The sequence below is a fragment of the Rhineura floridana genome, chromosome 1 (genome assembly GCF_030035675.1).
Source record: "Rhineura floridana isolate rRhiFlo1 chromosome 1, rRhiFlo1.hap2, whole genome shotgun sequence".
NCBI lineage: Eukaryota > Metazoa > Chordata > Lepidosauria > Squamata > Rhineuridae > Rhineura > Rhineura floridana.
Window position 1 is genome coordinate 117,882,359 of NC_084480.1, and position 14,168 is coordinate 117,896,526.

The following is a 14,168-nucleotide window of genomic DNA, read 5'->3' on the forward strand; positions in this document are numbered from 1 at the left end:
ATAGGACACACTTATACCAGTTTAGGCTATTAGCCAGTCTAGCCTAGTATTTTCTATTCTGTCAGGCAGTGGCTCTTTCAAGGTCTCCCACAGAGGTCTTTCCCGTTGTCTGCTACTTGATTCTTTTAAATGGATATGTCAGGGACTGAAGCTGTGACCTTCTGCCTTTCAAAGCATGTATTCTTCCACTGAGCTGTGCTCCTTCCCTATTAACCCCACTCTGTTTGCTTAGTCAGTGGTTGGTTAATTGTAAGTTTTCCTTTTGAAAAGCAATCATGTATTTTCATGAGAAGTCTACATTCATTGAGTTGGATCTAGTCCCTAGAACCCTAATTCCACATACCTGGGAGTAAGCCCCATTGAATCCAGAAGAAATTACTTCTGAGTAGACATGGTTAAAAATGAATTGAATTTAGAACCCGTTAAAATAAATCCGTTTGGACCTGAACTTAAGGTATTGTAATGTATGGAATAAAGCAGTGGTAGAAGGACTGGCACATCACCTGTGGGCATTAAGGGGCAAGGAAGTACCAGATAGATTTTACACCATTTGGCATTGCTTTATTGAATCATTTCATAGTTTGGAGCAAAGCCACCCTCCCTCAGAACTGTAAATATGGGCAAACTGTTCCTGTGAAGCTATTGCTCTGGGATGCGCTGGGGGATACTTTACACCTGGACCTGGGGGAACTCTGATCTGGATGGAGGAAAAGAAGACAGGGGCTTCATCTTCCATATTGGCTTGTTGATAGATTGGGGAAACCTCTATTGTATCTACTACAGGAAGGGACTGTTCTTACTTGTACACTCACATACTGGTGTTTTATTTATTTTGTTTCAGCCTTTTGTTTGTTGTCTGTTCTGATAAATAGAACTTTTTGAAAAACATGACTAAATAAATAAATAAATAAGACATGTTAGTCATGACTCCCATTGATTTCAGTGGGTACTTCAATTGCCTAATTTAGTTTGGACCAGAGCTTGGAAAAGTTACTTTTTTTGAACTACAACTCCCATCAGCCCCAGCCAGCATGGCCACTGGATTGGGCTGATGGGAGTTGTAGTTCAAAAAAGTAACTTTTCCAAGCTCTGGTTTAGACCCAACGCATTAATGAAAACTCAGCTTGAGAGTATTACCAAGTGTCAGTTCTATGATTTGTTTGCTTCTCTCCTCTTTTGGATTTGAACTCCTTTTCCTGAAGGTTGCTGCTTAGCGCTCATTGATGTTTGCTTGGGAGAAGAACCTTCAAGGCATATATGCCTAAAATGCAACCTGTGTAATGATGCAGAAACTTGAATTGCAGGTCTAAATACCTTTCTTCCAGACATCCAAAGATGAAATTGCATCTCATGAAGGCTTCAGCTGTTCTCCTTCTGCTGAACATCAGTGTGTGTATCCCCTGTATGAATGTTTGAGAATCAGTGTGATCTAGCAGTTAGAGTGCTGACCTAGAACCAGGAAGGTCCAGGTTCAAATTCCCACTCAAACTTGCAGGGTGACCTTGGGGCAGTCACTGTCTCTCATCCTAGCCTACCTACAGGGTTGTTGTAAGGTTAAATGGAGGGAAGCTGAGAGCCATGTATACCACCTTGAATTTCTTGGAGAAAAAGCACATTATAAATGTAGTAAAATATAAATAAATAATGTTTTGTTTTCTGGGGCATTACCTATTTTTCCTTGTCCTTCTGTGTATTTACACTATTCTGCAGGGCCTTATGCACACTTTTAATTCTCTCTTTCTCTTGAATATTCTGAATACAGATTATATATATATACACACAAGTTGATTCCCTTTGGATGCAATTGGTATGCAGAATATATTGATTTTCACTTGTTTAGTGATTTTGAGTTTGTATGACCATTTCAGGAAGAGAGATTTTCCAGTGTCAGTACCAATCCATGGCTGATTTGTGTATGCACAGTTTTTGTTGAATTATTAGGTTTTTATTTAGGTGCAGTTAGAAGTATAACTGTATATATAAATGAGGCCAGAAACAATAGAAGCTGTAACCCTAGCTTACCCACAGTCAAATTGTTTATAACTGATAAGCTTGATTTCTTGCCCAGTTAGCATAATTTGAAGCTTGCATGCCTGTTAGACATCAACTGAAATTGAGCCTAAAGTATGACCTTTTCCCCTCCTGGTTATTCATATATCAATTGGGGGTTCCCCCATATATATATATATATATATCAGCAATGTCTTTTATATATATATCAGCAATGTCTTTTATATATATATCAGCAATGTCTTTTAAAAATAAATTCACTTTTCTCGCTAATTTATGATTGTATAAAACTCACAAGTGATTGGTATTGCTCTTATATGGCTTATACCAAGAGGAGGATGTGTGAAGGTCAGTACTGCTACATAAGCCAAAACCTTGTGCGTGTAAAATCTGAATCAGATTGAAAGGTATTTTGATGTAGCTAACTTTTATGAGGACGCTGGACAGCATTTTCAAGCATATTTCAGGGAGTTAAAAATTCTGATGTCTTCCCCACTGCAACACTAGAGTTTTGGATGAAATCTCTTGCCACTAGGTACTTCCTGCTATTCTCCCTCAGATTATTTCACACAGAGCAAAATGTTTGGGTTTCTGTTGTCCTCATAAATGTATTTGCTGATTTTATTGCTTTTATAAAATATACATTTACTAAATGTAACACCTTCTCAGATTTTCTTTTTAAAAGCTAGCTTTTAATTTTAATTTTTTTTAAAAAAAATCTAGCAAAATGCATGGCACATTTTTTTAAAAGAAAAATTAAGAATGAGTGAACCTCAAACATGTTGAATTTGGATAATGCACCCAGCATCTGAACAGCTATTCTGAAGAGTTCCTGAACCACTGGGCTGTTTCTTTACAAATGCCATACTGCCGCCACATCAAGAAGTGTTATCTACACACAACAGCAGTTTAGCAAGGTACAAAGTAACTAGTATTGTTCTTGTCCCCCAGAAGGGGCTTTTTATAAGACGGCATAGTTCTGATATGAAATAAGTGCTAAAAATTGCTTGTTTGAACAATGAAAAGGGATTTGCTCACTTGTGAGTGGATGGGATGATAGCATGTACAATTTGTAATCTCACAACACTGGTAGAAAGATGTTTTGAACATATCTGTAACCCACAGCCCACTTACTATGGAACAGCTTCATTGACCAGAATGAAAATATTCAGAAGTAAATGAGCTGTGAATTGCAGTTTGAGTCTGTAGTCCCAGGTCCTCTTTCCACGTGCCTCAGTGGTTGTTTTCCCTCCAAAGAGAGACTCTTCCGCTCTCCCTCATAAAATGTTTTTTTAGCCAAAAACTGTAACATAGACAACTCTGACACTGCAGATCCATTCCCAAAATAGTCAGTTGTTATGTACACTTTTTGACTGGCTGGGTAAGAGCCAATTGTGATGATGAATGGATCCAACCCCTCCCTCTTTGTCTCTGAAGATAATCTTGGAACATTTAGAACACATTTTTAAACAAGACATTTGTTTTTAATATTTTGATGAGTATCCTTCAGTTCAGTACATCATCCTAATCATCCTGGCACAGGTATATGGTCTAATTTTCCATAGCTGGTATGCTTCCATTCATAGCATACTATACTTCCATAGACTATGAAGCGACATCTGTGTGCTTAGATAACCCTAACAAAAACTGAGGATTTACCCAGATGATGAAAAATAACCAGAAATAAATCTCAGCAATGAACTGAGATTAATATAGGTGCCACTTAATCTTAAATCTTTCTCAGATGCCCTTAAAAGATTTACAGCCCATTTTCATTTGATATGCCCTTTTAGGGCTACTCACTATTTTTACTTAAAATACTACCTCCTGTTTGATAGAGTATGTAATAGAGTTAATCATCTAAATGTCTAATGATTTTTCTAGAGTAAGAATGTTGAATCATAAAGACATTTTAATTGTGCCTAGCCCTTTTCCTTCTGAATCATAAAATGCTATTGTTGGAAATAATGACAGGTTCCTGCTTTTCTTTCTTTTTTTTAATATTTAAAATTAAATGAACTTAAAATCAGGTGACTGCTGAATCCCAAATTTCTCTGCCTGGTTTAGTAAATGGGATGACTAAATCAAAGTCACACCATTTCTGAGCAAACTGGCAAGAAGATAGTTAAGCATCTTGCTGTGCGTGAGCAGTTAGAGGGCAGGCAGGCACCGTGCACCTTGACCACCTATTATGAAGCTTTTCGCTGCAATGTCTAGTGAAAGCAAGTTAATTGGGTGAAGCTGTAGAGCATGCTAGGGGCATGGTAAAGGGATGCTGTCTGACAGCTGAATGTCAGCAAAAGCTACTCAAGTGTGTCTGAGAGACAGAGACCTGTCACAAAGTTCACGTGGGCTGCAGCACGGTTAGGGATCTGAAAGGTGGTTCAGTCTCACTTTCTCCCTCATTGCATTCAAGCACCTTAAGATTTCACACTGTATGTGTCAACCCTTGTTCTCTAAGCTGTTTTCGCCTAACCCTTCTGAATTCAAATGATTGGACAAAAAGATGCTAATGTTTGGCAAAGCGAATGTAGATATAGTCTTTCTCCCTCTCTTTCACCCTCCCCCTTCCACTTTCTGCATCAGACTCCAGGACTCTGAAAAAAATTAGACTGCTGGAAACTCAGTAGATAGACGCACATTGCTGTAAAGGGGTTCTGAGTCTGTCAATTAAAACTGTTGACTAATCAGTGCTTTTTGTCTGTGCAGGAAATCTTTTCCTGTAAAGGCGATTCAAGCCTATTGCAGAGGTTGTGCAAACATGCCATTGCTCGTCATACAATCTCTCCTTTTTTATTTCCTTTAAATTGACCCCACACTCATCCTCCAGCAAGTAACAATGGGAGAAACAGCTACCTGTAAAACTAAACAGTAGAAAGCTGTAGGAAAGTACACACATTGGATTGCTTGGATTTAGGGCCAGCTTTAGTTCAACCGGAAGACAGGCACTAGAGTAACAGAAAGACACTGCTTGGCCCATGAGACCTGAATAGAAAGTGTTAAAAGGAAAGAGGAAAACAATGTTGGCAGTCTTTCAGTCTTAATATTTAGAGCTGTAGAAATTGTGTTGAATGTGAGCTGAGTGTTACACTATGAAAGGCGTACATGCCTGAGCTGCCTAGCAGTAGAGGCTTAATAACGGTAGTGTTGCATAAAAACTTAAGAGTGTGTGGCCATAGTCCAACAAAAGAGTGCCATGGAGTTGTTTTGCAAAAAGAAAGAGTCCAGGATACTCATGGAGTTCCATCTGCAGTAAGAGCTTGAGAAGCAATATATCAGTCTCCAACTTGGTGAAATCTTTCCCAGATCTACCTGGCCAACTGTCAGGAGGAATGCGCACAAGGGAAAAAGAAGTCTAAAAGGGAACCTTAGAAGGGATATTGCAGAGCTGGAAACGGTTCAGATAAGGGCAACCACAGGTGATCAAGGGGCTGGAGCCGCTTCTCTTTGAGTCAGGATTTACAACATCTGGGGCTTTTTAGTTAAGAAAAAAGGCAAGTAATGGGGGGACATGATAGAGGCGACTAAGATTGTACATGGTGTGGAGAAAGTGGATAGTTTTTCTCTCATAATACTGGAACTTGGGGGCATCCAATAAAGCTTCAGGACAAACAAAAGAAAGTTCATCTTCACAGTGTCTAGTTAAACTATGGAATTTGCTCCCACACGAGGTAGTGATGACCATCAACATGGATGGCTTTAAAAGAGGATTAGGCCAATTCATGGAGAATAAGGCTATCAGTGCCTACTAGCCATGATGGCTATGCTCTACTTTCATTCTCAGAGGCAGTATGCTGGGTATACCCCAGTTACTGGGTATCACAAGTGGGGAGCATAGTGTGGTGCTCATGTCCTGCTTGTGTACTTCACATGGGCATCTGGTTGGCCAATGTGAGAACAAGATGCTAGATTATATGGGCCTTTAGCCAGATCCAGCAGAACTCTTCTTATATTCTTATGGGTGCTCGTCCTCAATGTAAAAGTGAGAAGTGAGATGATGGCGTAGCCATCTGCGTGTGCCATGAGCGAGGAAACTGCAGGCACTCTGTTATGCCCATCACAGTTACATCCATCACAGCCCAAACCTGATCTTGTGGTGTTGACTCTCTAACCATGGAATAGTTGTGCCAAATGCTGAATCCTAAAAAGTGAATGTAGTTAGAGTGTGTGTGTGCATGTGCGCATGCACAATTTCACCACAGTAGCTTGATGCCTCTGTAAGAATATGGATTATGGAATAAATTAATTAAACTGACACAAATCGTTCATATGAAATTTAGACCATTTTATTTCTGAAAATATGCTTCAGTCAAGATATCCAGACAAAATATACTGTACTCTCTGTCTCTGAAAATAGTATTTATAGGATCTGGTTAGAAATTCCAAAGAGTATGTGAAATCAGTGCCAGCCCAAGAAATGTTCTTGTCTGAAATGAAGTCCAAAAGCAATAATCCCGTCCCACTAGATCCATCATTTTATAAAGTTTTGCTGTACTATACAGACACCAGTTCTGACTTTAATCTATCCCCTCCTTCCTTGATGCTGCCTGAAGCAGGTAGCTTTATCTTGCTGCTTGGTGATAGCCCTTAGGAAGACTGTTAAGTCCCAGGAGCCACATTCTGGCAGGCCTTATGTGCCCTGCAGCATATCAAGACAGTAAAGAATCCTTACTTCTTTCTGTTGTCTGCTACTGCCATCTCTACATGCAGATAAGTTAAGGGGAGTATGCTTTGGGGAACGGCAGAGATGGCGGGCAGAGTAGAACGGAAAATTCTTCTCCAGCCTAAATATTTATCTGAGCTGCAGAAGGGTGCAGGAGTTGGGACACATTCTTAAAAACTCATATCTCTTTTGAGGCAACCTTTTTTTAAAGCCCAGAAATTCATTTTGAAACCAGACTAGGGCAAACTTCCACAGCTTCCCTTGTCTTTAATGTGCTGCGACAGACTAACAAGGCTACCCTCCTAGAAAGAGTTTATCAGTAAATGCAGTTGTCTCAGTGAAGGTATATATATATACCCAGGGCTCTTGTTTCAAACAAATGATTCTTTTGTATATAATAATCACCGCAGACACTTTTACAGTTCAGATGATCTGTTGATGCTCCTACACAGATAGTCTAAGTGTGCCAATTCTGTAATGTGCCAAATAGGGATAGAGTGCAAAGATATTGAAGAAATAATCTGACGCACCATAGATACACACAAGCTACATTCTTCTTAGTTTTTCCAATGTAAGCTATACTTTCAGGGTGTGTGTGTGTGTGTGTGTTTTCATTTGGTTTAAACACATACAGCAGTTTCAGATCAAAACAGTTCATATTAATAGTAGCAAAAGCTTTTCCTACATCAGTCAAGGCTACTGGAGCAATCAGCTTTCCATTCCATTTATTGGATGTTATTCTATTCTACCTCAGCTTCCTAGCGGGTACAGCCTGGACCTAAGAATTGAAACAGACCAGCCCCCCCTCAACCTCCACCAAACACTGAAGCCTTTCCCTACAACAGTCTATTGACTAGCTGCCAATCATTAAGTTTCATACTTTTTTGTGCAACTCTCCAAGGAAACTTGATTTTTCACCCCTTTGCTTAGGATTTTGAGGTGGTTTTCTTTTTTTAAGAAATGGCTAGGTTTTGAGGAAAACAAAACATGAGGAATGTCAATGGCTTTTAACCAGAATGATAAGCAAGTTAATTTGGTAAAGAGCACTAACAAATATTTATAACAAGCTGTCCTTTGCATATAACTTACTGACTATTTAAACTGGAAGTTTCTCTTTAAAATGACGATTTATTCTTGTTTTTTATAGCAGAATTTAAAACAAAGCACACATTTTCATATAGGATCACACTTCTGTGTTTGAAGTAAGCCAAGAAATCTTAATTTAGCATTATTTCTATGGCATCCTATACTGATTATTACAGCTGGCTAATTAAAATAACACATGCAAAATCAATATTGCTTTTAATGAATACAACAAAGTATTATTATTACCTAGGCTACAATACACTGAGTCTAATGGAACTAAAATCCACTAGTACTGAAGATTACAAGTTTAAGTTCTATTGCCTTAACTCATCTTCCCAATCCAAATCCTTTGTAGAATTGAACGCACAACTACTTTTCAAATAACTCTTTGGGGTAAACATTTGAACTTGCTACCGTATTGGCGGTTCTTAAAGATCCACCTTTTCAGTCCGCTACAAGATAGCTTGTGTTGTATGAGGAAATCATTAAAGAGCCAACATCAAAGAAAATTGCTGAATGGGGTATTAGAGGCAGCTTTCCTCCTTAATTTTTTCCCCTCCCCAATAGCAGTAATGGGAATGGGAAGCTCTCAGAAAACCTGAAGCATACAAATGCAGAATTCCAGATATCCCCTTTTACTCATTTATTGTAATCCATATTTGGTATACGTAAAATTCACAGTGTGCATGCCATGCCATTTTGACACTAGTGGTTAAAGCAGCATATGTATCTATAGTAAATCACATTTTAGATAAAGTTGTGTTTGATAGTTTTAGCAGTGGTTGTGTGTGTATTCATGTGTAAATATGTGTTCTAAAAGTACGCAGTCATCAGGCAGGCTTACTTGCCAAGTCGAGCTGCACTCCTCTGCTCACTTACTTGAGATTAAAAGTGCAGTCCTAACCATGTGTATTCAGAAGTAAGTCCTTCTGAATTCAATGGTGCTTATTCCCAGGTAAGTGTGATAAGGATTGCAGCCTCAGTCACACTGAACTCAATGGAACTTACTTTTGAGTAAACATATATAGAATGGTAGTATCAGAATACTTTACCTGTTTTATTTTATCAATGGAAAATTAATTACTACACACCACTGTACCTAAAAGGCTGGATTTGTAGATTTTGCTAAACAGGAATTACATTTCCAGGTAAGTAATTTCACTTTGGTAGTGTATGTACACCATTAGTTCTGCAGAACTCAGTCCTGTTTTGGTGAAGGAAAGTTGCTGAGCATGTTTAATGTCTTCCAGACAGAGAATGAGACAAAATTTAAAACTAAGAAAGCACAATTCTTCATCATCATCCAATAGTATTTTATTATGAAAAGCTTTCAGTGAAAAGAGCATATGCTTTTCAATATGATTTCTAGGCTTTACTGTACAGTGTGAAAAATCATGTGTCCAGATTTGTGGCTGACTGTGGAAACTGATATTTGCTAATCTTAATGACACTGCAGATATATATGAATGAGATGGTCCCTTTACCACTGTATTCAAATATGAAAATAAGAACTGTAGTCAAAAAATAGAGGTGTAGGGCAAAACAAATCAGAATATTTTCAAAAGTTGTTAATTGATGCAATTCATAAATAAGTGTGGTGTGTTTAAATCCTGTTGAAATTAGCAGGGCCTAAACCTGCTTACCTGTGTATTGGGATGTGCTAATATTGATGTAGAATTTAAACATGCTACTTATTTCTGCATTGCCACATGGGTATGTATTTTGTTTTAAGTTTTTTTTTCCTTTTTATTTTTTTCTGTAGGAGTCACCAAACACTTCAAGCATCCCTAGACCTTCAAGATCATTACCCCAGCTAGACCAGGGCTGCGTCCCAGACTTTTTGCCACTGAAGGCTGAGTCAGATTATGATGCATCTTTTCCCTTTGTCCACAACAGACCCCATTCTCAGACTTCATCATATTCCTCAACCCTAAATATCACAGCCGCCACCAAACGAGTGATGCAAAATGGATGTTAAGATTTGATATTTTTGTAAGCAGTTAAATATAACTAATTAAACTCTAGTTTATTTGGATGTTTTTAGCTTTTGAATTGCACTTATTTTTCTATGCATTTATGTGGCATTAATTTTTCATTATTCACTATGGGGATTATTCATACATTCCTGCATGCTCCTAGCATACTGAAAGAATTTTTCTTTTTTAAAAAAAGTTTTATTTTATCATAGTAGCTCATTTTTATGTAATATATTTTTAAATGTTAAAGAATGACACATTTTGGGTAATTTTCCTCAGACTTAAAAAAAATCAATAAGCCATTTTAGTCTCTATCTATCAAAGTTGTTTCATACTTGTCTATTTTAAAACAGGGCTGCAATACTTTAATAGGATTGAGAGAGCTATTTGAAATGTATGCCAATGATTCCTGTCATTTCATGGCAGCCCTGCCATGGTTCACTGAGCCCCCTCTTCTCTCTTGTCAGCTCAACTGAAGACAAGCATTTAGTTGCAAACTTTAAGCAGGTTGTGCAAAACAGAAATGATGTGACTGCTTCTCCTCCTGCACAATAATGTCACTCCTGGTCAATGTGAGAAGGTCAGGTTGCTCCTTGTAAAGCTACATGATACCACTTGCCCATTTGAACAAGTTAAGTGTGGAATCCGGTCCCTGCAGGCATTGCAAGCTCATCCTTTTATCAAGTCTGTGTTTGATAAGAAAGTAGAAGCAATTGTGGAGGGAAGATTTTTAAATGATATGTTTATGTACGTTTTATAAGGGCAGTTCCCAAACCAGGCAATAAATTCAGTTTGAGCAGCAAGACTTTAAAGTAATGGCTGTTTTGACCTTCAAAATAGACTCCTTTTTTGTTTTTGTTTTTGGTAGGACCCAAGAGTGACGCCCATCCTTGATGCTGACAGAATTTAAAACAAGGCCATTGCCCTGCATTTTCTGCCTTGTAGCACACAAAAGTAAAATTGTATGTCAGGCCGAGATGTCGGGGAGCTGACAAGATGCCCCAGTGACATTTCAGCTGGAAAGAGCAAGTGTCTTGCAACCAAGTGGTCAAATATCAAATAATAGGTCAAGCAGGAAGGAGCTGAGTTCTAACCACAAAGAGGTTTCTGGTAACTTACTTGACAAGCTTTTGGGCGCTTTGTGGCTTGACAAAGTGATGTTCTGTTGGGTATCGCTAGACAGACTGTTCTTTATCGCCTTCAGAAGATCAGACATTGACATTGATTAAACTCTTTAACCCTTAAAGGTTAAATCCTGGCTGTATGCGTCACTGTGAGTAAAGAACAAAAGAAAATTTGTAATATATACCATTTGTTATGGTATTAATCACCCCAACTCCCCAGTGCCATTAACATTTGATGTGTAATGTAGTTTTTGACAGCGATATTGAATGCAAAATCTATATGTTAGATTGCTTCTCATTATGGGTCAGGGATACATTAGAAAAATAACACTGTGCTTTATGGAATTTGTAATTTCTCGTACTTAGATAACAGCAGTGATTTGATTCCATGGGTCCTGACTACTAACATTTGTCTTTGTTCTTTTGCCCTAGAAGATAAAATTTGCATATGTAACACACCTACCATTATAAGTAAAATCATGCAAATTTCCAAGACATACTTGAAAACCACTCTGTAGAACTTTGAAAAAATTCAAGTATTTTTTATTCCTCATTTACAAAGTGGACACGCTTGTGCAATTGCAACTGTCCTCATTTTCGAATGAACAAGTAGTAAAAAAAATGTCTCTCTTTTCAAGGTCTGTTTTTTCTAGATTATTTAAGGAAAAGTTCTGTATAAAAGGTTTCTGCTTCTGTTTCTCCTAGAACTGGCAGTTATTACACACACACACAAACTTTTATGTTTCAAACATGGATCAGTTGCTCTATCCACATGCACATCTTGCCTTGTTTTGTGTTGTACCATTTTTTTCTTTTCCAAGTGAGCCATAAGGCAAAAGTCTGGATCCATTAACATTATTGAAAAGATCTTAATACCACATGGCTTTACTTGTTTACAGTGCATGCACTTTGCAATACCATAAGCATCTCAAAAAAAATCATTGGTGATGGTGGTCAGTTTTAAAAATTTGCTTGTCACAACAGTAACATGACACGATTTATGGTTTTAAAAAGGGGGAGTGCTATAATGAGATAAGCATTGCTGCCTTTGGGAAATCAGAACAATTCTAGCTTGCATTGCCCTGCTCAGCAAAAGAACCACAACTGGAAGTTTGTAAATGATGTATAGGAATAGTTCTTTTGCAAGGAGGTTAGCCTTAACATTTTACAATAGAGATAACTAGATAGGAATGGACAGATCAATCCCTTTCCAGTCCATGTCAATTTCACAAATGGTCATAAGTCCGCTCCATCTCATTTCTACAATAATCTCTCTTACACACATACACACACACACTATGTATTTTATTTAATTCTACAAATATAAGCGAAGGAAGAAAAAGGGGGGAAAGAGATAAAAAGATTGCCAGCTAACATTAACAATAAAGATATTCCATCAGTCCTAGCTTAAATGTATAGATTAATATATGTAGCTGTCCAAAGACTGACAATTATAAGCCATGTGTTCAATGTAGAAAAGGCAGTGAGATCTTCAGACCACTGGTGGGTGTTTGTCCTTCCAGCCTTGCAGTATAAGTCTCTTTGCCACCATTAGGACTCACAGGACCCACTTTTGCTATCAAGGATTTCACCAAAATAAAGTTAATGCAAAGAATAATTTCTGACCAGAAAGAAGATACTGCAGGACATGTCCACATCATATGCCTCAAAGATGTGTTTTCAGTGTTACATCACCAGCATTTATTTGAATTAGCCAATTCCTTCCTATAAAGTTTCTGCGGGGTCCAATATACTCAGAACAACAATTTTGTTGAATTAAGCTCAGTTTTAAATCTAAAGAAACACTATAGATAGGTGCTAAAACAGCTTTCCATTTATTAATCTGCTTTTTTTAAAAAAATGTTCATATTTAAGTACATATCCGAATGTATGCATTGCCCTGGGCTCCTACGGGGAGGAAGGGCGGGATATAAATCTAATAAATAAATAAAATATATATGTCTCCTACCTGTGAATTCATATAAACCCCTCATACTTTTTTGCGGCCTGATCTCAGTCATGTACACTGTAACATTCATTTTTTTACAGACTTAACCAGCAATATAGTTAAATAACTACTGAAGATTACAGATCTAAGAGCACCTTAACATAGTGAAATCATTTTTTAAAAAAACAGTGAAATCATGAATTTGCTGGTCATTCTGCTTTCTTCATTACACCACATGTGAGCAGATTTACACAATTAACTATAGTATTGTAGCTTTCTAACCATATGATTAGAAATCTAGATACAAAATTAATGTGTAAACTCCCTACCAAAACCTGACGCTATAAATATGCAAGTTTTTACATAGGAGCAGCCATATTTTTTTCCGTACACAATTCCCTCTGAGAATGATGGAACGCATCAAGTCCTTGTCCGACAGCTGCTTTAGGCTGTTTCTTTCAAAAAGAAAAACTTTTTAAAAAGAACAGTGGCAGCACTGTAGCCCTCAGCCCACCTTGTAAACGAATGCACAGGACTGCAAATTCTAAAGTAGACTCATGATCTGATCTGGGTCATGATCTGCATGGGTCAACTCAGGTGAATCAGCTTTTGGATCCAAGTTCTGTGGATTCCTCTCCCATCCCTAGTGGTAGTTCAAAACATTTGGAGGGCACCAGGTTGGAGAAGTATGCAAAATTAATGCCACAAATTAAAATAGCAACAGTCTGTTTAAAAATACAGTAAAATCAAAACTGTGCTAAGTTAAAAACATTAGCAGTACTTAAAATGTTTTTGACTTAATATGTTTTTACCCAGTGCCTAAATGATTGTAATGAGGATGCCAGGTAGGCCTCTTTGGGGAAGGCATCCTAAAGGCAAGGAGCCAAAAGTTGTTCTATCTCTGGTCACCACCTGTTGTAATTCAGATGGCAGGGGCAGCTGTAGATAAGTCTCAGATGACTATTATAGTGGAGAGATGAAATGATGTGGGAGAAGGCACCCCAGAAGTATTTGAGTCCCAACATTATTAAGACTTTAAAGGTTAAGGACAGTGCTGTGAACTGAGCTCAGAAACTTACCGGGAGCCAGTGGAGTTGTTTCAGTACAGGAAAGATAAGATCTCTTTGCCCAGTCTGTTAGCTAACTAGCTGCAATATCCTGGGCAAGCTACAGTTCCTGAACTATCTTCAATGGTAGCCTCATATACAGCACACTGCAGTAATCCAGTCTAGAAGTTACCAGGCCATGACAGACTATCTCTGTCCAGGAGGAGTGACGTTTCAAACTATAACTCGCAACATCCTTGCCTGTTGGCTATGCTGAATGACAATGATGGTTGTAGTAAAACAACATTTGGGAGC

The 14,168-nt window shown here is 38.0% G+C and overlaps 1 protein-coding gene across 15 annotated transcripts in view; it reads left to right on the forward strand.

Moving 5' to 3' along the window:
- Positions 1–14,168, forward strand: part of CCDC171 (coiled-coil domain containing 171) — a 311,338-nt gene that overhangs the window by 249,466 nt on the left and 47,704 nt on the right. For 9 of the 15 annotated variants that reach the window (XM_061630303.1, XM_061630315.1, XM_061630285.1 and 6 more), the window contains one exon: positions 9,522–9,794. The exons of 4 other annotated variants lie outside the window; for them this stretch is intronic. In XM_061630303.1, coding sequence (XP_061486287.1) covers positions 9,522–9,737 — 216 coding nt within the window. In that variant the 3' untranslated portion in view covers positions 9,738–9,794. Of the gene's footprint in view, positions 1–9,521; positions 9,795–10,603; positions 11,380–14,168 lie in introns of those variants that run through there. 2 more of the 15 variants (XM_061630293.1, XM_061630311.1) reach the window with 2 other exon arrangements.